General features: G+C 37.0%; 1 protein-coding gene across 1 annotated transcript in view; it reads left to right on the top strand.

Annotated features, from left to right (window-relative positions):
* The window catches only part of UTRN (utrophin), a gene marked incomplete at its 3' end in the record, with an annotated part of 204,537 nt that overhangs the window by 150,237 nt on the left and 27,623 nt on the right, over window positions 1-26,677 (top strand). The window contains exons 15-23 of the mRNA XM_008052244.1: window positions 1,922-2,029; window positions 2,303-2,482; window positions 3,309-3,478; window positions 7,969-8,092; window positions 12,342-12,429; window positions 17,231-17,472; window positions 17,644-17,824; window positions 19,637-19,782; window positions 20,460-20,672. Of these exons, the coding sequence (XP_008050435.1) occupies window positions 1,922-2,029; window positions 2,303-2,482; window positions 3,309-3,478; window positions 7,969-8,092; window positions 12,342-12,429; window positions 17,231-17,472; window positions 17,644-17,824; window positions 19,637-19,782; window positions 20,460-20,672 (1,452 nt within the window). The remainder of the gene's footprint in view (window positions 1-1,921; window positions 2,030-2,302; window positions 2,483-3,308; window positions 3,479-7,968; window positions 8,093-12,341; window positions 12,430-17,230; window positions 17,473-17,643; window positions 17,825-19,636; window positions 19,783-20,459; window positions 20,673-26,677) is intronic.

Raw genomic sequence — 26,677 nt, 5'->3', positions numbered from 1 at the left:
TAAGCAGATACTCGATTCTCACATTTCACAGTGTCCATTTTGATTCTTTTAAATGCATTTCATTCCCACCCACAAAAAGCAACTCTATTTTCTTTAGGTGGAAAAAAAAATCCAAGGATATGATGTTCTGTGGTTTCCTAAATATGGTGGCAGATAGTCCATCTTAAAAAGTAGGTTGCAAAATTTGTCCAAATGTAAATGGCTAATTACTATTCCCCCCACTCAGTCTTTGGTCAGAATTTTCTGATTAAGAATCATGTATCAGACCCGATTCTAATTTCTGAAATATTTATGTTTCATTTTACGCATATTTATATTTACTTGGAACCTTTTATTCAGGCCAAAAGGTCTCATAGGAGAGTTAAAATTTTACTTCAAGAATGACAGTAAGAGACACTGATTGTCATCGAAGATCATTGTGTTACTCTTCTCCCAGTAAAATAATTTCAGATTTGAAAATAATTTTAATTTGGATAATAAAAAAATGAAAATACTAGGGAGTGGCTGGTGTTTTGGCTACTTGTATCTCTTAAGGTTTTAAGCTGATCTTTGATTTGCATTCTAGTAGTGATATGACATTTTAACTATATTGTGTGTGTTGTGTTTATCTGTGTGTGTGTGTGTGTGTGTGTGTGTGTTGTCTGTACTTTCTATTTTGTGCCATAGTTACTTATGTGCATATCTTATCAACCTTCCTTATCAGCCTTCCTAGACTGAGAACAGGACCTATAGTAGTCTTTTATTTTCCTAATCTTTTCTTCCCCCTGTGGAATATAAAAGCAAAGAATAGTTGTTAAATAAATTGATCAATAAAACAATTGAGAAAGAATTGATTCCATGGCCAACACAGAACAAAAATCTTTTGTTTGCAGCTGTATAGAAAAGGGTTTCTGTGGTAGATACTACATTTTGAAAAGAATTATCTCAATGCCACCACAGTTGTTTTCCATCATATTTCAAAGTTTTCTCTGTACATTATTAAAAAGGTTATGCTTAAAAAACATGCATTGTTGGCCTATGAAGTTTAAATATCTTTATATTGGCTTTGAATGATTCTCATACTTCCTCCTTTAGCCATAATTGCTTTTGAACTTTGAATGTGAGTGTGACTTTCTTGCATGATGCCACAGAAAGAATCTTTGGTTTTGTGGTGGGACCCTTGACCCAGCTCTGCCATTAACGAGCCAGGTGATCTTGGATGTGTAATTTGACTTCTCTTTTCTTACTCCCTAAAATGAGGGATTGGGACAAGACAATCTCTGAGCTTCCTTTTGCCTGTCGAGTGTTACAGTGTGATTCTTTTGGAGACTTGGATAGTTGGATTTAGCCTTTCCTCTGTACCCACCTTCTTGAAAATTAAGTTTAGTTACCCAGGTATGGGACTAATGTTAGGTTGATCTGTTGCAAGTCTGAGAATGGTAATATTTTAAAGAAAGGTGTTTTTCCGCGTCATTTGTGCCTCAGACTTAGGTGTTTGAGGTCCCTCTCCCCAGGTAACAGTGTAACCTCTAATTAAAAAAGAAAGAAAGAAAGAAAAACAAACAAAAAACCAGGCATAGAGGCTCATGTTTGCTCTCTCAGCATTTTGGGAGGCTGAGGTGGAAGGATTGCTTGAGCCCAGGAGTTCTAGACTAGCGGAGGCAACATTAGCGAAATCCCCATCTCTACAAAAAATAAAAGTTAACTGAGTATGGCAGTGTGTACCTGTAGTTTCAACTACTCAGGAGGCTGAGGTGAAAGGATCACCTGAGGTCAGGAGGGCGAGGTTTCTGTGAGCTCTGATTGTGCCACTGCACTCCAGTGTAGGTGACAGAGTGTGACCTCAAGTCAAAAAAAAAAAAGGCAGAGATTTGGAAACTTGATTGAAATGAATTACCAAATGATTCTGCAGATATATTTTTAACTTTTGTTATTCTTGCAGTGCTTGTTGAAAGCTTGGTTAACTGAGAAAGAAGAGGCTTTAAATAAGGTTCAGACAAGCAACTTCAAGGACCAAAAGGAACTGAGTGTCAGTGTTCGACGTCTGGCTGTAAGTGATGTCATTGTCAGCATCTGTATTGTAAATCTATGATATCTTAGTGTTTTATAACAATTGTTAATACAATTCAGTGAATACGGATTATGACTCATTACTCTATACTAGGCTGTTGGCATGCAATGATCTGGAACCAGGAATCTTATATTTAACATTGCGAACTTACTTGCAAGCTATAAAATATACATGTTTACATTTCTTGACTGGGGAACAGGAAGATAAAGTCCTGTTAGGAGACAGTCATCTAATAAATATCTGAAATGCTAGATTTTGAAGGAAGACATGGAAATGAAGCGTCAAACATTGGATCAACTGAGTGAGATTGGCCAGGATGTGGGTCAATTACTTGATAATCCCAAGGCATCTAAGAAGATCAACAGTGACTCAGAGGAATTGACTCAAAGATGGGATTCTTTGGTTCAGAGACTAGAAGATTCGTCCAATCAGGTGCTTTTTGATTTGCATAGTATGTTGTGCCATGCAGCAAAAATTTAATTGTAAATATTCAGGTTGGTTTTAATGAAATAAAAGAATAGTAGGTAAACTAAAAATTTGGTTACTTATACCTGATGAAAAATTGCCATGTGAAAGTCTTTTCCTTCAGTTTTCTAAGGTAAATTTTCATAGATTTTATCTTAATATCTAGTAATTTAATTCCTAGTAACTGATAACTCTTAGACAGGTAGCCAATAAATAATTTTAATATTTTTAATGTTAAATAATCTTATTAATCTTAAAATATTTTAATGAATTGATCAAACATAAAACATTGGTTTGTACACAAATGTTCATAGTAGCAGCATCATTTTTAAGAGTCAAAAAGTGGAACAACCCAAATATCTTTCAACAGAAGAATGGATAAACAAAATGTGGTATATTTATACAATACAATATTACTTGACAAGAGTAAAGTATTGATACATGCTACAATGTGGATAAACCTTAAAAATGTGCTAAGTAAAAGAAGCCAGCCACAAAATTATATGCACTATGTTTCCATTTATATGCAATGTCCAGAATATGCAAATTCAAGGAGAATCCATAAAGTAGACGAGTGGTTTGCCAGCGCTTGGAGAGTGGGGAATGGAGTATGACTGTTAGTGTGGATGATAAAATTGTTCTGAATGTAGAGAGTGAAGATAGTTGTACGTCTCCATGAATATACTAATTATCATTGAATTTACTTTTTCAAAGGAAGAATTTTATGGCATGTGAATTATATCTCAATAAAGACATTACAAAAAATTAAAACTTTGAATGATTTTTATTTCAGGTGACTCAGGCTGTAGCAAAGCTGGGAATGTCTCAGATTCCTCAGAAGGATCTTTTCGAGACTGTTCGTGTAAGAGAACAAGTAACTACCAAAAAGTCCAAGCAGGAACTGCCTCCTCCTCCTCCCCCGAAGAAGAGACAGATCCATGTGGATGTTGAAGCTAAGAAAAAGTGAGAACAGACAGGGAAATGTTTCAAACCCAATACTGCGCATAATATATTTGATACTTGTACTTATTTTGTACTAATCACGAATCATTTGCAAATGTAGGCATTATTATTATGGAAATTCAACTACTGAACCACTCACTGCCCCTGAGTCTTCTGAATATTCTACTTTACACAAGCAAAGCATCAAAATTGCCTTGGATGACTTTACTTATCTTGTGTTCAGTTTGAAGTGCTGTGTGGCAGAGCCCTTTCTGCTTCCCTTCCCATCATTCACTGCGGGAGGATGTGATTATCTATAACTGCCATTTGTTCTTTCTTTCACTATTCACACCTCGGACAATTTTGACTTAGACAGACATCTTGTTTCTTCATGAATTCCTTCCACTTTTCACCATTAAACAAATATTTAATTCAGATAAACAATTAATTTTTAGTCTCCTTTTCCCCCCTCATCTTTATCATGTTTTCTTGTTTCCTTTGTTAATTTCTTTGTCAGATTCATTAACATATTCTTTGTGTTTGGTCTAAAGATCCATCTTTGGCATAAAATATCTTTTTTTGTCCTACTAATGCAAAAGAAAACTCAGAATCCTTATAAGAAGCGTAATCACAGCTGACATATGTTGAGATTTTACTGATGTCAGATATCGTTAACCTATACTGTGTCTCAGGTACTATATCAGACATGCACCATAATCCTCAAACCTGTCTTTGAATAGTACTATTTTTATTTTCCTTTAGTCTGTAGATAGGGTCTCACTATGTTGCCCAGGCTGGTCTTGGATTCCTGACCCCAAGCAATCCTCCCGCTTCAGCCTCCCAAAGTGCTGGGATTACAAGCAACCTCCCAAAGTGCAGGGATTACAAGTGGCCTCCAAAAGTGCTGGGATTACCGTGCCCAGTCAAGTAGTACTATTCTCCCCCTCTTATAGTAGAGCTCCAGTGCTTGGATAAATGATAAATTATTTGGGACTTGAATAAAAATGATGTGCTTTCCCTAATTTAGCTTTTATTAGATAAAACAGGATTCCAATATTACCAGATGGTTTCTATTTTGATAAGACTTTGTTTCTGCCTCCTGACAGCATCTTCTTGCCTGACTAGTGTATGTGTGAGTTGCAAGCAGCAATTGTGGAACCTTTACTTTTGATGGCATGGCAGCACAGGAAGAAGATGCCTCTGATGTTAATGTTAGCATAGATATGGCTGGGCACTATGACTCACACCTAATCCCAGCACTATGGGAGCTAAAACGGGAGGGTTGCTTGAGCCCAGGAGTTTGAGACAAGCCTAGACAGCATAGCAGGACCTTGTCTGTACAAAATAAAAACATCAGCTGGGTATGGTGGTGTGTCTCTAGTCCCAACTACTCAGGAGGCTGAAGTGGAAGGATCTCCTGAGCCCAGGGGGTTGATGCTGTGGTGAACCATGATCATGCCACTGCACTCCAGCCTGGGTGATGAGTGAGACCCCGACTCAAAACAAAACAAAACAAAACAAAAAACAAAACAAAAAAACAAAACAAACAAGAATTCCCCAACAATGTTAGCACATATCTTACATTTCCCCAGTGCTTATTATCTGCCAGGTGTATCTGGCAGTGTTATCTTTCCAGTACTGACTTTGTGTATCTGGAAGCACTGAAGGTTGTACAAGACTGGAATGCATACCTGTGAAATCTTAATTTAAACATGACTGTGTGGTATAGAGTACACTCTGCTACAAGAACCAGAATACCATGCCTAACGTGTTTTATACCATGAGGTCATTGGTGATCTCCCATTACAGGAAGTCTGAATGCTGGACAGTTTTTATGGGAGGGTGTGGTTCTGCAACCCTCCATATGTAGTCTCTGCCATCCTTGGATTTGACTTTCACTCTCAGCCTTGTCATCTCAGCAAACTTCCCCTGGTCTCACTGGCCAGGGTTGAGTCACTTGTTCATACTCTGGGTGCGTGGCAAGTTGAAACTATCTGGCCTTTTCAGTCTATTTGGCTGTGTCTTGGAGACTTGGAAAGCAAAGAAGAAGTGTGGAGAGGGGATGTCTGTTGGGTGGGTCACCAGCTGCAAGGGCCACATTTGTTGACTCCACAGTTTGACTGATGTAGACATGCCTTCAGTTCATTCCTGGACAAACAGAGGCTTGAGTATATCCAGTTCATTACAGGTCAGTCTCATTATTAGAAACGTTAATTTTATGATCAGTTAAATTCTGTCCCCCTAAGTCTCCCCACGTGTGCTAGTTCTTCTTTCCGGAGTAATGTAGACCCACATAGCCCTCTTCAATATATGATCTCCTCAGTCTCTGAAGGTAGCTTTTATATTTTAGTGTTAATTGTCCTAAAGTCCAGAATATCCTTAATTATTCTTTCGTGACATGATTTCTAGACCCTCCCTTTCATATTTCAGTCTATTGTATAAACTGCTGTTGACTTGTCATAAAATGGATTGCCTGAACAATTGAAGGCCTTACATAACTGCTTAACTCAGTGTCTAGTTTAATATGTACAGCTTAAAAATGGCGACTCCTTTGCCCTTCTCTTCCCTTGGTGCTGTTGGTGGCTGTTTTCATCAGTCCAGGGCACAAATGCTTTTTTTAGGATGTGGATGTCTGTTACTATGGCCTGAAATCAAGCATCACTCCTATTCATATTGAGGGCAGAAATTGACTGGGCCTCCAAAGTCATTGTAAATGGGTGATCTTTGGATGGCTCTCCTCTTCTCAGAAAGATCCAATAGAAATCTGCTGTTAAGATGACAGGAGGATGTCAGGCACAGTGGCTTATACTTGTAATCCCAGCACTTTGAGTGACTGAGGCAGGAGGATTCCTTAAGCCCAGCAGTTCGAGACCAGCTTAGGCAATGTAGTGACACCACTTCTCTATAAAAAATAAAAAAATTAGCCAGGTGTGGTGGCACAACTCTGTAAGTCCCAGCTACTCAGGAAGCTGAAGTGGAAAGATTGCCTGAGCCCAGGAGGCAATGGCTGCAGTGAGCCATGATTGTGATTGTGCCATTGTACTGAAGCCTGCATGACAGTGAGACCCCAACTCAAAGCAAAACAGCAATGACAAAAATATGACAAGAGGAATGTATCCCTGTTTGAGCTATACTCTTACATACTGCAAGGGAAATTTACCTCGATGAAAAGATAAATATTCATAATTCACTAGAAATGCATTTTAGCAAACTTTCTCCAAGAATCACAACTTGTTTTGCTAGAGTTGAGAAGGGCCACCTTGGTTTGAATCCCACTTCTCCCATTTTGTTAGGTTTATGACGTGGGACAGTTACAGAAAACCTCTATGAGCTCCATTCCTTCATCTCTAAAATGGCTAATAATAGTATGTATTTCATAGGGTAGTTGTAAGAATTTCTTGAGGTAATAATGTACACATATAATGCTTAGAAAGGGACAGGTATATGGTATATGGCCAGGTATATAGACAGCAACCAATGACTGTTTCCTCTCTTGTTCCTCCTCTCCATGATTTTGATCTACCAGCTCAAGACCTTTCAAGCCTGCCGTCTACTGTCATTCTTAGTTCTTGCTCCTGATGCGACTACAGCTTTTTCTCTGCTCTTGCCTCTCTTTAATATCTTCTCCTCAGTGAGCACTGAAGTCTGAAGAGATCCATGTCAGTCCCGTGCTTCAGACCCTCTTTTGGCTCTCAGCTGCCCTCTGGCTAAGTGCAAACTCCTAAATATGTTCTGCAGGGCCTTCCCGTAACTGGTTCATGTGATTCTTGGCCACATTGTCAATTGTCTCTCCCTGTGAGTACAGAACTCACTATTCTAGACACACCCAACTACTTGCAGTTTGTAAAATGTGATCTTCCCTTTCTTTGTTCTCCCTTGGCAAGGAAAACACCTAAGCATAATTGTGTTGTTCTCCTCTAGGAAGCCATCCTTTCCCTGACCAGATTAGGAGCCACTCCTGCTAATTCCTGGAATTAACGTGTAGCAAATTCTTTTGTTATTGCCTGTTTCTTTTGTTATTGCCTGTTTGCTAGACTAGAAGCTCTTTGAAGGCTGAGATTTGTGTCTGGTTCACCTTCATTTTGAGAGCCTAGTCCAATGCCTGGCATACAGTAAGGCTTAGTCATTACATATTGAACAAAAGAAGGCATTAACTTTAGAAATAGCTGTATTTGTTCTTTTCTGATGTTTTCTAACCAAATCTGATTTTCATTCTCTACAAAAGTTTATAAAATGATAAATGATTCCTTATAAAGCTAAAATTTTTCCTAAGTATATAAAAGTTAAAAATTTTATTTAATTATTTTCTTCAGATCATTTATTACTCTTTTTCTACTTTTGATTGTAAATGTATCATCTTATTATTCATTGTTACTGTATTTCTGGGTTGCTGTTTTGAGAGAATATTTAAAAACACATGCCTGATGGGAATTTGGGTTGCTGTTTCTTGAGCCAAATAAAATGACAGAAGAAAACAAATGACAAAATACTAATGTCTGATCTTAAATCAGGTTTGATGCTGTAAGTGTAGAGCTGTTGAATTGGATTTTGAAATCAAAGACTGACCTTCAGACCACAGAGATAAAAGAGTTCAAGAAGATGCAAGAGACATCTGAAATGAAGAAGAAGTTGAAGGTAAAACTTAAATTAAAAATATCTAAGTGCATAAACTATTTTATCCCACTAGATTTTCTGTTGGCATAAAGATATGATGGGATCCAGAAATTCCTGCAAAATAGCTGTAGGTGGAAGGTAGCTTTTAGAACACTTTAGTAAATTGTGATTCCATTCACACTAGTTGTCACAAGAGCTCTGTTTAGAGGAGGGTTTTTTAAAAAATTTTTTTCCTCCTCAGCCCTTGAGGTGTGCAGTAAGGGACGTTTCCTGTGCCCATTAGTATTACTATTGCTTAGCTTGTCTAGAACCACCTTAATCTGATACCTAATAATTTATGACTTTGTGTAAACATTGTGCCAGAAGCTGGTTTGCCTTTCTAATGCAACAAACTATTTCATATCTCAAAATTTCTTCAATATTTTCTCTTTAGAGACACAGTTTTGGAAAAGAAATACTATTGAAGTATATGGGATTTTAGGTCTGCTACTTTGCGCCCTTATGTGTGTTAATGAAAAGTGTGATGAGAGTATGTGGTGCTTTTTTGTCCTTGGTGATCATACCTCCCTTTAGACATCACTGCATTAACTATTTGGCACCTGTTGTAAGTTTGTAGTGGCTTCTGTATCAGCTATGGAATTTTTTGTTTTGTTTGGTCAGGGTTTCTGTTGCCCAGGCTGGAGAGCAGTGGCATGATCATGGCTCACTGCAGCCTCAACCTCCTGGGCTCAGGTAATCCTTCCGCCTCAGCCTCCTGAGTAGCTAGGGGCACAGGTGTGGACTACCACGCCTTGCTAAGTTTTAGATTTTTTGTAGTGATGAAGTCTCGCTATGTTGCCCAGGCTGGGGAGTTTGTTTTTAAAGAGTTTGGAGGATATTTAAAAAACAAGATGTGTGTGTATCTCTAAGGTAGAATTAGGAAAGTGGTCAGTGACATGGGAATGGAGAGAAGGCCAGGATTATAGGTGCCTCAAAACAGTCCAGAGGAGGGTGAGGCAGCCTAAGCTGGAATTTTCAGGAAGGTTGCTGAGGGCACTGAGGGCACACCAGTCTCAGGGAATTCTTACACAGAGGCACCAAGGCAGGCAAGGGTGTTGTGACCATTACAGCAAACACTTCATTTTGTCTAGTGCTAGGTGTGTGTATAAGTAGTGGAGAGTTAACGTTGGAGAGGTGGTTTGAGGTCAGACCTTGATCGACTTTGATTGTTTTAGTGGGAAGTTGAGACTGATTTGTGCCTTATTGTTCTACTGTAACTGTTCTTCTTCAGGTCATCACTGACTGTTTGGTTTCCAAATCCAAAGAATGCATTTCTTTCTCATCAGACCTGCTTTCTCTGCAGTATTTGCCACTGTTTCTCTTTCCTCCTTCTTAAATTCTCACAGCCCTTGGCTTCTGTGACCTGATGATCTTTCTCAAATATAAATCTGATCAGGCAGCTTCTGTGGTTGCAATCCATGAAAGGCTCCCATCACGATGGGGATAAGATCCTCCATAATGCCTCAGCATTCAAGGGCTTTCCAGCGGGCACACTTCCCTCCCTCTAAACACAGCCTCATTCTCTCTTAGTACCCCACATGCAGCCTGAGCTTTAGCCCTCTGGACTTCTGCCCTTTTCTCACTTTCCTGCCTTTACTAGGTGCTGTCTTCCTTGCCCCAAATGGCTCTCCATTAAGCCCATCTTGCTGTGCGGTTGAAATGCCCCCCACTCCAGGAAGCCTCTCTTAGTCTCACTAGAAAGAGTTAAGTGACTAAATTTTTGACTTCCATATGGTTTTGGTCATATCTCCATGAAATCCCTTCTTGCATTTATGCTAAATTTATTTATTGCTATGCCTGCCTGTGAGGGATTAGAAATTAAGAACATTTTTCCTTGTACCCTGTATTTTCAGCACTTGGTAAAGCTCTTGGCTCATGGAAGGGGGCATGTGACTGTGGGCAGGGGAAATGGAGGAGGTGGCTGAATTAGAAATACCTTCCTTTATCAAAGTCCTCTGTACAGAGAATGGAGAGAGCCAGAAGTGAGACCTGTTTTATATAATTTCTTTATTATTATTCTTTTAATAATTATTTTTATTTTATTTTATTTTATTTTATTTTATTTTTATAGAGACAAGTTCTCATTATGTCTCCCAGGCTGGTCTTGAATACCTGGGCTCAAGTGATTCTCCTACCTAGGCCTCCCAAAGTACTGGGATTACAGTTATGAGCCACTGCACCCAACCTGTTTTATATCATTTTATATGTTTTACAGTTCTGAAAGATTGATATATTAATGATCTTTTAACAACCTAATTCTCAAAGGCATTCAGGTAGCAGCAAATTTACTAGTAATAGTGATTTTCATGGAACAAATCCCCAAAATGATGATAAGTTAAAGTTCATCCTGTGATCCAGGAACAATTTTACTGGCAGAAACTGTTACTATAATATTTTTGGGGAGGATAAAATAGCAACTGCATATGTAAGGCATGATTGCCAGTTTCTATGTATTTCATTTAATATTTATCTTTAAGTTGATTTTTGTTGTTTCAGACTAGTAGTATTAGATGCCAAAGAGTTGGAAAAAGTGTAAAATAAACAAAATTTAATCATTATCCTCATCCCTAATTTTTCTGGCAAATTAGGGTATGACCATTTTAATTTTTTTTGTTTTAAGTAAGGAAATATCTTGCTACAACTGATGAAGTACTCATGTGGAGAATCCATAGTCTGTAGTCTCTTGTCACTGTTAAGAAGTAGCAAAAAAATCTCTTTGTTAAAAGCAGATAATCATTTTTTGTCCAGTTTGATGGTGATTTTTTTGCATTGATTAAACAGAAACTAATGGTGTTTCTTTTTTTTTTTTAAATTTTTATTTTCAAGATGTGGGATACGATTCAGGTTTAGGTATACAAGTGGTCATCATACAGTTAAAGTTTGGGTCTCCCTTTGGTCCCCAATGATGTTTTTTAAAATATCTTGCTAATATTTATTTATCTTTGACCATAAAAATGATTGTTCTATCTAGTCATATTAACGTTTGTGAAGGTCAAAGTAGAAGAGCTGAATTTATTTCATAGTGCTTACATGTAAAGAACTTAGAAGTGGAATTCTCTGGATTGTCTGGTTGACATAATATAGGTTGCCTAGAAGTTTTAATTGTGTTATTATGGACACTATTTCAATTGTTAATTAGTATATAAATATTAGTTGGGGAGAAAGGAATGGGAGACATTCCTAATATTGATTTGTGTGCACTCAATGTGTATGTGTGTGTATATGATTTTGCTTGTCCCATTCTTACTTGTCCTGGGAAGATTGTTGTCTTCAGACTATCAAACTATATAAATAAAAATATGGAAATTAAGAGCTACTCCTCAAACATAAAGCACAGAATGTTTTAGTTTGGGTTGTAAAGCATATTTTCATTTTTAAAAATTATGTATGAAATATGGTTGTGGTTGAAGTTTGTCTTAGACCCTCGAATTAATAGAACACCAACAAATAATACTGAGCCTCAAAATATTTCTAGTTGCTTTTCTTATTGATTAATTTTTATTCAGTGACCTCTGTATAGCACATTCAGTTCTTTTGATTCAAACCATTATTTTTATGGTGTGGCATATGCAGGCCATATGTGTGAATAGATATTCTAGATCTAACATATAATTTTAGTTATTTTCACTTTTTTTTTTTTTTGAGTTGGAGTCTCACTCTATTGCCCAGACTGGAGTGCAGTGGCTGCTCCCGGCCACCGCAGCCTCAACCTGCTGGGCTCCAGCAATCCTTCTGCCTCAGCCTTCCAAGTAACTGGAACTACAGGCATGCACTCCCACACCCAGCTAATTTTTTTGATTTATTGTAGAGATGAGATCTCACCAAGTTGCCCAGGTAGGTCTCGAACCCGTGTGCTCAGGCAATCCACTCACCTCAGCCTCCCAAGGCGTGGGATTACAGGCTGAGCCACCAAGCCTGGCTTAGTTATTTCCATTTGATAGGAGCTTATAATTATAGTGTACTTTTTTAAAATACAAGAAACCAATGTTTTATAGTTTCTATGATCATTGCTTGTTTGAATTTACCTTTTTAGATTTATTCATCTCTGGAGGTCTGGAGGGTAGCCTGGAATTGCATAGCTTTGTACTGTAGTATTCCCTTGGGTAAACCGAAATACCTAAAGAGAATATGGGAAGGTAGGAGGGACATTAAACCTAAAAATTTAAAATGGTGCCAATATTATATTGAGAAGAAAGATTGAACTATTTTTATTTTGGGACTTTATTTCCAGGGATTAGAAAAAGAACAAATGGAAAGAATCCCCAGACTGGATGAATTAAACCAAACTGGACAAATCCTTGTGGAGCAAATGGGGAAAGGTGAGACTCTTGATTTTTTTTTTCATATTTTTTAGATGGCGGCATCAAATAATATTTATAGTTTGATATGTTAAGTATTTATTTTAACACTGCGATGCTCCTTTTGCTAAAAAAGTGGTTTTCAAAAAATTTTTTAGGCAAGCAGCAGAATATTTTGAAAATAAAATTTTATACAGAAGCTGATTATAAAAAAAGATAAAGGCAAAGTTGTTCTGTTTTTGTATAGGAACAGGGAACCAGAAACCTTGATACCTCAGCAGAACATTAAAATCCACTGGAATAGAAGACTTTAAAAACTTTATCCTGTAGGATTATTTATTGGGGATTTATTATTCTTATTTTTTTTCTTTTTAATTTTTGCTGTGGGGTGGCCAAAGAAAGCTTATCTTGGGGAATATTTGGGAAATGAACTCACATTCATTAGAAGTATTTGATTTTTGATTACTTTCAGTGCATTATATTGATTTTATAGTTAAATTTGATAACATGTTGCTTGTATTTGAAATTTTTTCCTGCACCAAATAATTTATTTTTGCTATAACTCCCAGCAATTCAGAAGAGTCTAAATATTGATATTAATATGGATTTTCAGTTTTGCATGTAATTCTTTGTTTGGCCTGACTTTGAAAGACATTTCTTGTACTTCCTATTCCTTGTTCTATAAGTGATAAGTGCTTTGGAGGTCTGCTGTAGTTCTTCTTGTCAAAAGTCATAAGGCAGAATTAGGAAAATTAGTTTGACAAGAATCTTCAAGGCAATAGCATTCAGTTTTTTAATTTTTTTACTTTTTATTATGGAGACTATAACTACACACAAAGCAAACAGAATAGTATAATGAACTTTCCAGTACCAGTTTCCCAGTTCTGTAATTAACAATATTCTGCTATTCTTGAATTATCTATACTTTTACTCACTCTTTACCCTCTTGGTTATTACTGTTTACAGTTTTTTTTTGAAGTAAAATATGCTTACATTGAAATGTATGATACTCAGCTGTGCTGTTTCAACAAATAGATATACCCATGTAACCTACACAAACAAATCATTATATAGAAAATTTGTCTTTCCAGAATGTTCTCTGGTGTCTCTTTGGGGATCAGTCACCTTCCCCAATCTCAGAAAATAACCATTCTTATTTTTTTGGCATTAGATTATTTTTTGTCTCCAACCTTCAAAAAAATGTTTATTTATTTTGTATATATACTGGAGATATAAATATATATAGCTATATTCACACGATATACAGCTTATAGTGTATATTATGTGTTTACTGTATGTTCGTTTATGTTGAAGTTATACAAATATATTATTATTAATTCACACATTAGTATTAAAGGTTTATTTCTTTCCTTAAAAAAATTAAATAGACTAGTATTTCCTTTCAAAATTCACCCTAGCAGATTGTCTTAATTTTTGTGTGTATGAGTACCTCACTTGGAGATAACTTTTTGAAGTATTGAAGGGACCCAGAGACACAAATAGACCATAATATTCCTTGAGATGGAGATGGTGTTTTTTTTTTTGTTTTTTGTTTTTTTTGAGTTGAAGTCTCAATCTGTCGCCCAGACTGGAGTGAAGTGGCCGCTCCTGGCCACCACAGCCTCGACCTGCTGGGCTCCGGCGATCCTTCTGCCTCAGCCTTCCGAGTAACTGGAACTACAGGCGCGTGCTACCACCCCCGGCTAATTTTTTGATTTATTGTAGAGATGAGGTCTCACCAAGTTGCCCAGGCAGGTCTCGAACCCACAGGCTCAGGTAATCCACTCACGTCGGCCTCCCAAAGCCCGGGATTACAGGCTGAGCCACCAAGCCTGGCCGATGATGATTCTTTCAGTAGTTGTATAATAACTTGGGTATAGAATTTGTCAGTTACAATTGTAGATTCTTTACTTCTACCTCAACATCGTCTGTTGGGCCTCAGACTATCTGATGTGAATGTGGGTAACTTCATGAGTCTGGTACTGAATCTACCCCCAGTTGTATGTCAGCTTTTAGTTGGTGTGCCAGAATTAGTGAAGATTGATGGAGAAGACTTAGGGGTGAGAAGCTGGTGATAGCTGATGTTATAGTGAAAGTAGCAACACATGGAGGAATGGGTAGACTTAGATTTTCCTGTCTTTTTCTAGTTTCTTGTCACTGGGCAAGTCTTGAAACCTTTTTTTTTTTTTTGCTTTGGTGTCTAGGAAGTGAGGGAGTTCATTAGCTGAGTATAGCTTTTGCTAGATAAAATTCTACCCTGTGAAGTTCCCTAACAAGACATACTCTGGAAATTCAATTCGTGTGAAAGTTCTGCTTGCAAATGGTCAAGTGCGACATCAGAGAATATAAGCTATATGGCTTCAGAAAGGAATGAATTTTATCACTTAAAGTACACGTGTCCAATTTTTTAGGAAACCTTTTATATTTTGTATTATCATTTTTTCAGCCTTTGGTAGAACTAGAAGTGCATTTATTAGAGGATCCTAATTCTATTTATTTTAGAAGACATACACATTCAAAACATATTTTTTTGACAACAATGAAAGGTGGAAATTGGAGGAACTGAACTGAATTGATTCTATATATTTCAGTTTAGTTAGCAAAGCATATCAAATTCTTCAGTAAAACAGATGTTCAAATTATCATATTACTGTTTTCCTGAAACCAGTTCTGTCCTGTCCAGAAGCCTACTACAGCCAAGTCTGATAGGTCTCTCTTACATAATGCATTTGAGTTAAGTTTTGTGTTATCTCACAGAGGATAAAAATGTTTTTTAAAAGACAAAATAATTTGTTTCATTTGACTTTCATGGCTGATATGCTTGGTTTTCTTGGTTTAGATTATCTTGTTCCTAGTGATTGTCAGCTAATTAAAAGAGTAGTTGGGGACCTGGATAATGTAGCTTCATGAATTAATGCCCCTTATGACTAACTATATAAACCTATAAATTTGGTGATGGTCCTTTATTTTGTAAATATTTCCCTTGATTCCAACAGTGATAGATTGAAATGTGTAAAGTCAAGTGAGAATAAATGCAGGAATATGTTACATTTTGTCCCTTCTAGATAATTAACAAAAAGATGTGTTATTGATTTTGGCTTTTGGCTAGTCATCTTCTAAGAATTGGGTGTTTTATGGAAATAGGAAATTTATAACTCTGGATCTCTGGGAGCAAAACAATTGTTTTTAAAGACTGTGCAGTTTTCCTTTTTTAAAGGAAATTATGCTTTAATCATTACCTGACATCATTACAACCAGCAATATCTGAAAGAAGGGGAGATTTTAGTGTTTAGAATTGGTTTGGAGAGACAAAATGAATGGATCATGAGACATTGTCAGTGAGTGAATAATTGAAGAAGTCTCTTCAGCTTCTCTAGTGCCTGAAATGAATCCCTCTTACCAGTTTCTAGATGAGAGGTGATAATTTTTCATCCCAGAAATTTTATTTACTTGTTTAATTTTCTTCCTTGTTAGCATAAATTACCCTGACATAAAAATAATGTAGCTGATGTTATTGTTCCTATGTCCACCTAGGACAGAAATGAACTAGCAAAGGTACAGCCCACATCTTCATTGTTCAGATTTTTAGGAAATGGTGATCTGTTTTGGTTATGACCCCTATTAATGGGAATACTTGAACATGACTCATGGTGTGAATATTTTAACTAGATCTGATATTCTGCCTGATGGTGGTGAGCAGTGAACTTCAGCAGCTGACATGGAAGATATATTCAAATGATGCCATGTCATGTTTGCATTTGTAATTTTCAATGGCTACAGTGTATTTTAGAAAATTTGAAAGTTGCATTGTTGGTGGATCATAAGTGACCTTTTGTTTTTTTTTACATGACATCTTTCTTTTTTTAGTTCAAATTCTCATTATCCTGGATTTTGATTGCATGTGTTTACAAAGCACAATTGCTTTCTTGCCCTCCTCAAACAATAAAAATGTGAAGCCCATCCTTTAAACATGTGTGTTCTCCTCTGAATAGAAAGATTTCTTTGCAGATTTCTCTTACTCTTTCACAGCTATTTTAAAGGATTTGAAGATATTTTATAATTTATAATATATAACTTTATCATTTCTAGGAGCATTCTCTATCTCCCAAAAATATGAGACAAACAAAATTATGCATCCAGTAATAAAAATAATGACTTTTATTCTGATGTGTTTCTAAAGTAGATAATCTTACCAGTTGTCTTGATATTTTGGTATTTGCTTATCTGTACTCAAGGTGCCCAGCAGGCTTGTTGATGCTTTTTGGGCCTGGCTGCTGAGGTAACATTTCTGCACTCACCATATTGCTTCCTTGGTAACGGAATTCTTTCTTGCCATTCGTTTTGCAATTTATATGGCACCGTGCTTCAGTCACCAAAGACTTGAGCAGCCTCTTGGTTTTTTTAGCCAGCGTCTTTTTTTTAGGACACCATCTGAAGTCCAAGCCCTAGGCAGACCAGGGTGGTTGATTTTATTTCCCTGGTTCCGATTATAAACTGGCAGAGTGGCAGCATGCGAAGGATGGAAACACATATTCTGTAGGACTGGCAGTGACTGAAGTTCTACTGATGTGCCTTTTGCGATAGCCACATTTACTCTTGAACTATTTTACGATGCCCCCTTCTTTGGTCAAAAGACTTAAACTAAACATAATTATTTTAAGTGCGTGATTACTAATTTTTTTGGTGTTAAAAGGGACATAAGGAAGTGACGATTAGATGTGACATTGCCTCATTAGTTTGAATATGTAGAATGCTTAGAACAAATTCAAGACAAATTTCGTAATACTATATGAAGTATCCACTTATTTTTCATGTCATGTAGAAGGTCTTTCTACTGAAGAAATAAAAACTGTTCTGGAGAAAGTTTTATCAGAATGGAAGAGCATATCTCAGCATTTGGAAGAGGTGGCAAGAAAGATTCAGCTACAGGAAGATATAAATGCTTATTTCAAGCAGCTTGATGAGCTTGAAAAGGTCCTAAAGAAAAAGGAGGAGTGGGTAAAACACACCCCATTTTCTGAATCTCCCCAGCAGTCCTTACCAAGTTTGAAGGATTCCTGTCAGGTAAGGAGTCACTCATCTGGGATGTGAAAAGAATCCTACGCCCAGTCTCTTCTTATACAAGAAGATGCTTCTCATATCATCATGAACTTTAAGTTAATTCTGCTGTAATTGACTTTTCTGTGAGGATGTCTATCTTCAGTGAGTTATATGACTGCATTTTCTCTTTTATAGCGGGAATCAACCCATCTCCTTGGCCTCCACGCCAAAATTGAAATGGCACGAGCAAGCTGCTTGGCCCTGAAATCTCGGCCTTCTGTCCCAGACTTTGTCCAGCAGGGCTTCGATAGCTTTCTGGGTCGCTACCAAGCTGTGCTACAGACTTTAGAGGATCGTCAGAAATGGCTAGAAAAGGGTAAACCCATTTTTTTGGTTTTCTTATTCAGTGATTTTATTATCTCCTCTTTCAGTTTGCCTTGATTTAAAAATTTCTTCCAACAATTAGACTTTCAGTATATTTGATTATAATATTTTGCATCAACTTCACCTGGTTTTCCTCTGTGCCTGGTTTGTTCAAGGTCTTAAAGTATACCGTATTCAGACTCTTTCCTGGATTCACACTTTTTTGTAAAAATACAAACAGCTTTCATAGACTCTAAAATTGTGTTACTAGGCTATAATGATTTTTAAGGAGTTTTTTTTTTTTTAGCAGAGAAATAGGTGATGTTTTTTCTTTTGATTGAGGAGGGCACTTAATATTCTTCCTAGGAGGACTGAAAAGATTGATCATTTGCTTCTGTTTCCTCAAAATGGCTAAAATTTTAATGATACTATTCCCTCTTTTTTTTTTAAAAAAAAAGAAGTCATGATTTTTTTTGGAATCCAAAAATTTTAGAGTTCTTACTTTTGAAATACACCTGGTTTTGGAAAACTAACTGGTAAAGGTTTTAAAAGCTCATCCTGCATATGCTACTATTTTTCTTCCTAACTGCTTTCTTTCTTTTTCTTTTTTTCTTTTTTTTTTTTTAGTTGGAGTCTTGCTCTATTGTCCAGGCTGGAGTGCAGAGACGTGCTCACGGCCACCGCAGCCTTGACCTGCTGGGGCTCAGGCAATCCCTTTGCCTCAGCCTTCCAATTAGTTGGAACTATAGGTGTGCGCCACCACGCCCGGTGAATTTTTTTGATTTCTTGCAGAGATGAGGTCTCTCCAAGTTGCCCAGGCTGGTCTTGAACCCCTGGGCTCCGGCAATCCTCTTGCCTCCACCTCCCAAAGTGCTGGGATTACAGGCGTGAGCTCCATGCCTGGTGATCCTAGCTGCTGTTAAAAGTTAGGAATTCTGTAGTATTGTGTGTTGTTATGGGTAATGCAAACTGAAAAACTCTGCATGTAACCACAGCCTTACTTCATCAAAGCAGATTGTGTAATGACTGCAAGAGTCTGTATGTGCATGTTAGGCAAATGTGTCACGTTGCCTTTCTTCTGGAAGGACATTTGGACACCATGTCTATGTTCACTGAATTCAGCTAACCCAGAATGTGAAATAACTCTTTGAGAGGACCTCTTTCTTCACTTACTGGTACAGGCCACGCTTTCATTTTTGACAAGAGTCAGTAGGCAGTTTAACTTTTGCTGCTACTTGACTTCATCTCTCTGTGCTTCAAATGAACTCACTTCCTTTCCACACAAGTGTTACTTCTGTGTGTATTTTTACAATAGTGACTGACATAGCATTCCAACTGCCTTTTGCAGTCATTATTTCTCAGAGTGTCTGTAGCAGCCTGGCAGTATTTTCATATGATGCCCACCACTCTGTAGATGGGTTTATCTATGTGCTTGAGCTTATAGGATGACTGGTTGAGGGGTACTTTGTTTTCTTTTATTCTTTGTGTAGCTATGGGGGAAGAGGAGATGATATGGGACAAAAGGGACATTGTTGTTCCATCTTCAGAGAGACATTTCATCATGGTGAAATGAAGAGAAATGATAGTTGGTTAGTTAATATTTCAAATGTCAACATCAGTGGGAATGAAGTCACTGTCTGACTCTCAGAAATGCCAGTGGAATGATCTATTTTATTAACCGACAGAGACCCTTTTAAATTTTAATCATGGAGTCTCACTTAATGTGTATTGGAATTCAATTATGATATAGAGAAGATTAATGGTATATGTAATAGTATTTGCTCTTAATATTATTTTCTCAAAGTAATTATTCTTAAATAAACAGAACTGAAGAGCCGACCTGGACACACATATTTGGAAACATTGAAAACACTGAAAGATACACTAAATGATTCAGAAAATAAGGCCCAGATGTCTCTGAATGTCCTTAATGATCTTGCCAAGATGGAGAAAGGCCTGCAAGAAAAAAAGGTAATATGTGTTTTAGGTGTTCAGACTCTAATGACACTTCTGATATCTCATATTCATATTTGAAAAAAATTTCCTAGAGATTTAAAACAATTGTCATTTTTGGTCAAAATTGGCCTAAAAGTTTATTACAATTTGGAGGTTAGTTACTGTGATGGAGACTCAGATAAAAGAAAAGATAGTTACCAAATATTTTTAATAGAAGAAAAGCATATTTTCTCCTTCCATTGTAATTTGCCTAAAATTCTCAACCTGTTGATAATCTACTATGATATCTTTAATGAAATGAAAACATCAGTTGAATTGATGTGTGTGTGTTCTCTGTGTTAAATAAGAATGCTTCCAAGGTCATTTAGTTGAGTAGCCTTATGACTCTGCACTAGTTTACCAGAAAGAAAAAGACTGACCATCAAGTGGTGCACACTCTACCCACATGGGATGTGTTGTTTGGTGGTTTTTAGTGTTGAGAATATATTATGTTGCCCACTCACAACAACTCATGAAGGAAAAGCTTTAACTTTTTTGATTATGCCTATTTTTTGAGTTTTTCACAATTCTTTTTTTTTTTTTTTTGATAAAAATGCTTTTTGAGGTGACTTTGGACTTTCTATAGCCCATATTATCATTTCTCTACAGACACATTGTTGTGCATATTTTTAAACTTTTAAAACTTTTCCCAGGCCCTTGATGAAATCCTTGAGAATCAAAAACCTACATTACACAAACTTGCAGAAGAAACAAAGGCTTTGGAGAAAAATGTTCCTCCTGATGTAGAAAAAAAATATAAACAGGAATTTCATGATGTCCAAGGAAAGTGGAACAAACTAAAGGTCATGGTTTCCAAAGATCTGCATTTGCTTGAAGAAATTACTCCCAAACTCAGAACATTTGAGGTAAGCCAAGAGAACACTAGGAGTTTAAGTTTATTATAGGGTATATAGTAATTATCATATAAGACTCAAATTCCGTTATTTGAGTATTTTACATTCTTTTAAGTCCCACATTTATTATGTACTTTACGTTGGGATTTATCAAAGACATACTTTTACAGTCTTGGAGGGCACATTTATTTCTTTTTGCCTTACAAAAAGTCTTTTTGGTAGAGGTAAATTGGACCTTGAAGATAGAATTGCCTGAAAATGGACATAATCACATTTCAGAAGGGGATCTTGCGTGAAATATAGACTGATGACTGTAGTGGTAACTCGGAGTGGTAGAAGCAGCCCAAGTAGTAGCAAATAGCCAAGTCCTTGAACCTTTTTTTCAAGTTTTGACATTTGGAGTTAAAAGTAGACAAACTGTGTCAGACTAGGAAAGCAAGTAATTCCAGGCACAGGCAATATCAGAAGCAGGATCCTTTGCTACATCTGAAAATGTCGACAGATGCAGCAGTGATAAAGCTCGAGAGGAAAGATTAAATGTGAGGACATATAACGAGAAAGTCAATGTCAATAAAAGTCAATATGAGATAAGACAAGCTGGATTTTAACATTTTGCTTGTGAGAAAGATGGAGAACTAGAATTTTCAAATTGCTGATTTTCTAATAGGAAAGGCCTGAATCTGGAAGAAATCAGTCACACATTCTTTCCCAAGGCTGCCTATCCTCTCTGTGCCTCCTTGCCTTGGTGTTTTCTTATTTTTTTCCTTCATGGATACTTCCCAATATGTATTTCCAGAACAGTGCCTGGCCCAGAGAAGGCATGCAGTAAATATTTCTCAATGAATGAAATGAGATTACTAATAGGGGTTTAAATTTGGATATATATTTGGATTTAGATCCCAAGAGAATTTGTGTAAGGAATGTTGCAAAAAAAAAAAAAAAGTGAAAAGGCTGAAAGTAAAGACAAAATTTATAAAAATGTATGTTTTTACAACAAAAATTGGAGAACATGTGGTAGAAAAGGAGCTGGGAGACTACAGATCAATATGGAAGGGATACAGCAAGATTCCGTGAGTGGCGGCCACCACTGACTTTGGAGAGAAGCTCTTTAACTCAGGAAATACTGAGCAGTTCCAATGAATGATCAATAGAAGAATAAAGATGGCGGGGTTGTATGTATGTGCGGATGTGTGGAGGCAGTGGCAGGAAGTAGTTTTCTCTAAGCGTAAATGCAGTTCCAGATTGAGATCTCATTTGTGTAAACCACTAATTATGTAGAATAGTATGGTTTGTGTGGCTTAGTCTTTTTGACTCATTTAAACGGTCCCACTTCTTGTGTCTTGTCAGTTTTCGTAATTGTTTCCAACTTTAAAAGTGAGTATTAACTTTATCCATGATTCTGAAATTTTTGGTTATGGTCCAGGCATTGGATTATCAGTGATTTTCAGCCGAGAGTGATTTTACCCTCCAGAAAACACTTGTGAATCTGACATTTTTGGCTGTCACAACTGTGAGGGAAGCCATCTAGTGGGTAGAGGCCAGAGATGCAGTTAAGCATCTTACAATGCACAGGACAGCCTACACAACAAAAGGATTATCTGTCCCGAATTTCAGTAGTGTCAAAGTTGAGCAATGCAGAATTAAATATCTTCCATCTTTTCAAAAGTTCATTCCTTTGTTTTCAAACTTAAATCTGACATATAGTTAGGAAAATTTACAAATGAAGATTAACTTCAAGAATTTTTTGACTCTTAATTTAGAATTTTAATATAGAATAATATTGTTCCAAAACACAAAAGAGAATCCCGTGATTGTAGTAATCCAGTTTTAGACTTTAGTGGGTTGTTGTTACTCAAGTAGCAAATCCAGGAACTAAAAGTGGCCACTTGGAGTGTATGTTAAATATTTATTTCTATTAAACACATCCCACCTCAAACATGTGTCTCTGGCTATTTAAGTGTTTATTTGTTATTACAGTAGCAGATTTGTAATGTTTTAAAATTTTCTCCTTTGTGTGCTAACTACAAGATTGTTGACAATCTCTGTATTCCTGAATTGTGCAACTTCTTCATTGAAATACATTTGTTTATGTTTTTAATTTTAAAGAAGACTCCTACTCCCTTATTTACTTTGAATAAATTGCTTGTTACTTAACTACTCACAATTCACTTGGGAAAACTTTACAAATTTTCCCTAAAGTTATTAGACAACTATAATAAATATTCATTTGTAGTTAACATTGTTTATCCTTTTTCAATGACCTGATTTATAATTTTTTAAGCATTTAATTCTATTTGTCTTTAAGGCATGAGGCACAGTAGGTTTTAGATTCGATGCCAAATTTATAATGATGTTTATTAGAAACCAAATAGTTGATTTGCTTATTTTTAACGTGAATTTTTCATTATATAAGTAATACAAAAAGACCGTGCATTGTGAAGAAATTGAACACAGACATATTTAGAGTGAACATTTAGAATTCCATTTTTTCTCTCAAAACCATTTTCTTTCCTGGAGGTAGCTAATATTAACAGGGGATCCTTGCTGACGGTTAATATATTCAAACTAAAAAAATAAAAATTCACAAATCTTGTTAATTCTCACCATTTTTTTAAATCCACACTATAGAAACTAGTTTTGTTTCTGTATTGGAACTTGATGAGGGGGGTTTAAATACATAGTGCACATAGCGCTCAGAATTTTCAATCCCACTACTTAAAATAATAATAAGGTCTTTCATTGACACAGCACATTTAAACTTTAGAGGTATCTTCATGGCTAAATGTGAATGCTTTTTTCTACTATCCTACAATACTGGTAAGAAATACAAGTATTTCTTAGGACCAAGGACCACCCTGGACTATTGCCTTTCTCCAAAAATGTGACATACTTGCTAGGAATCCATGTCTTCCTCTCTTCATCTGTCTAAAGCCTTGCTCCTCACTATGCCCTACAGTGAGATAATCATCCCCGTTCTGTGATTCTACTATGTGTCATTGACACTTTCACGATGACCCCATCTCAGAACAATTTTTATTGTCGTTAGCACTGTGTGTTGCTCCTCCCCAAAGGCTTGAGTTCTTTGAGGATAGGAACCCTGTCTAGCATACAGCAAGTCAGCAGATTGGATCTGTACAATCTAAATGTGCAGGGACTTTGAGTAGTCACAGCTCTTCCTTCAGTTGCTGAACAGTCAGAGGCACACATGAATACTTTTATTCGAGTGTGTGCAAATTTTAATTTTTTTTGTTATTTGTTGGCATTGAGGAGTTTTCCTCATTTGCCTTCATTTCTTTTGTCTCCATGGCTGGTTCGTTTGGTGCAGATAGAAGTTGGGCCTACGTATTAGTCACAGACTCATGCTCAAATACATTCTTAAATTATTTTTATCGGTGACATGCCAAACTACTATCCTCCATTCCTGTTCTTAAGATTTAAAATGCTACAAACTACCGTGTGCCTTCCAGGTGGCAAAACATTTGAAAACATGTGAAATAGGTCATTTTTTTTTCACTATTGACTTTACTGCCTGGATTTTCTTGTGACTCATGGGGACAAAATATTATAAAATCCTAAGAGGCTGCTTATATATCTCTCATCCCCAGCAGTAATATCTTTGGATTTCGGGCTGCAAAGTATTTCATACTGCGTATTTCTTTCCCTCTATTTAGGATCTCCTGCAGTGTGGCATGACTGGGAAATCATGAAAATATCCCCAAGGCACACGCAAAACTCTTCTATTTCCCAATGCTCCTGCTCTTTGGACTCTACCTCCAGTCCTTTCCTGCTGAACTCTGGGTCTCTTGCCCTGACAATTCCATTTAAATCTTACTCCCACTTCCGGTTTCTTCCCTCTGGAATTCATCTTTCACACTGGATGTCAGTTAGATCTCTGAAAGAGTCTGATTGTCTTTGTCGTGGTAATACAAAGTGCATCTCATAGCCCTTGCCCCTTTTTTTGCCTTGAAGCCATGCCCACATCCCCTGCTGTGAGTTGAATCAGGTGGGGAGACTATGGTGGGTCACCAAGGACCACCCTGGACTCTATTGCCTTTCCCCGGAAATGTCACTTGCTTGCTAGGAATCCACATCCTCCTCTTCTCATTCCCCTTTCTGTAATTCTGCTGTGTCATTGACTCCTTCTTGATGACCTCATCTCAGGACAGTTTTTATTGTAGTTAGAACTATGTGTCTTTCCTCCCCCAAAGGCATGAGCTCTTTGAGAATAGGAACCCTGTCTGGCATACAGCAAGTCAACGGATGTGAGTATAACTGCTGTGTGGGTGCCTCTCTGGTTAGGATGGATCTGTACAATCTAAATGTCTAGTTATCCTCCGTGGCAGGACACTTGGTAGTCACATCTTCTCCTTCAATTGCTGAACAGATGAAGGGATACATGAATTGACTTCTTCTGACCCAGAATGTGGAAAGGGGCACGCTGGAGTTCTGACGTGCAGAACCAGGTTTGGAAATTACTTCCAGAAAGCATTTTAGGGTAAAAATGCAATGGTAAATATCTTCTAAGAGTTCTATGCAGTATGGTTGATTCAACTCTTTCTTGGTAATGTATAACTGATATAATTATCTCATAAGTTTTTTTTTCTCATTTGTGAATTCATTTTTACTTTATTAGAAGGAATAATGGTACATTCCATACCTTAGATTTAAGAACTTTAATAGTTTTCAATAAATAAATATAGTGGCAACGTCATTGCTTGTCTTCCCTGCTAAGTGATAGAGTGCTTTTTCAAGTAGTGTTTTTGAAGTTAATGAATAAAGCCAAATAAAATAACAGCCCCACTACCTTACATTACTGTTTTAATTCTGGTTTCACAATTTATTTTGTTTATGCCTTTAAAAACTGTAGACAAGCCGGGCTCGGTGGCTCAGCCTGTAATCCCGCGCCTTTGGGAGGCTGAGGTGAGTGGATTGCCTGAGCCTGCGGGTTCGAGACCCGCCTGGGCAGCGAGACCTCATCTCTACAATAAATCTAAAAAAAATCAGCCGGGCGTAGTAGCGCCTGCCTGTAATTCCGGCTACTCGGAAGGCTGAGGTGGAAGGATCGCCAGAGCCCAGCAGGCGAGGCTGCGGTAGCCGGGAGCGGCCACTGCACTCCAGTCTGGGCGACTGAGTGAGACTCCAACTCAAAAAAACCAACAACAACAAAAAAAACTGTAGACATTCCAACAGATAAGGAGGAGCAAAATAAAATGCCAAGAATTTAGCTGTAATCAAGTCTTGGGAGGTAATTGTGTACCTTGGAATCTTACTCTCTTAAATATGGAGTTACCAAGCTTTAAATTATCTCCATCCTTAGCTCAGGGGATGGGGGATGGGGTGAGGTAGGATTAAAGGAATTGTTTTAATGACCTTGCATTCCTTTTCTGTGACCTAGAAACTTAGTGTTGTTTATCTGGAATGCTTATAAATCAGTGCTCTGAGCAGTGATGGTCAATGTAGAATTTTGACCCTTCAAAACTAGAGTACTTGTATATTGATTTTCAAAATGCCATATTAGTAATTTTATATTTATTTGATTAATTCTGAGTAAAGATAAGAATGAGTAATGGCTGCACCATATTAGTACTTTACATTTTTTTTTGCATGCGAAATAATGACAGACATTTATTTTTGATATTTTCAAGTAAAGCGTGTATTTGTATATTCTATAAGTGGATGGAAGTGCAGAAGAAACTAGACTGTACTTATTGTAAATATGAAACTCGTAAGTGCATCAGCTGAGTGATTTTTAAATGGACAGAGAATCACTCTTTTCATGCGAGCTCTTTCACGTTCTTTGTAACCTCTTTGCTGTAGAATTGACTTGCAAAGGAGCAGATTTTGGTATATCTGAAAAGCACAGGAAACATCTGCTACAAGTGGATGGAGACAATATTTTGCTTCCAGGGAAAGAAGAGATACACAATAAGCAGAATGGAGGGTGGAGCAGAGTTCCCTGTTTACTGCATTCACTTGCATGCAGGCGGTAGATGGTATTGATCTTAGTGACTTAATAA

The sequence above is a fragment of the Carlito syrichta genome, unplaced genomic scaffold (genome assembly GCF_000164805.1).
Source record: "Carlito syrichta isolate Samal-C Ts95f unplaced genomic scaffold, Tarsius_syrichta-2.0.1 Scaffold269187, whole genome shotgun sequence".
Classification (NCBI taxonomy): domain Eukaryota; kingdom Metazoa; phylum Chordata; class Mammalia; order Primates; family Tarsiidae; genus Carlito; species Carlito syrichta.
The sequence above is the reverse complement of the archived record's forward strand: the minus strand, read 5'-3'. Positions and strand labels throughout refer to the sequence as shown.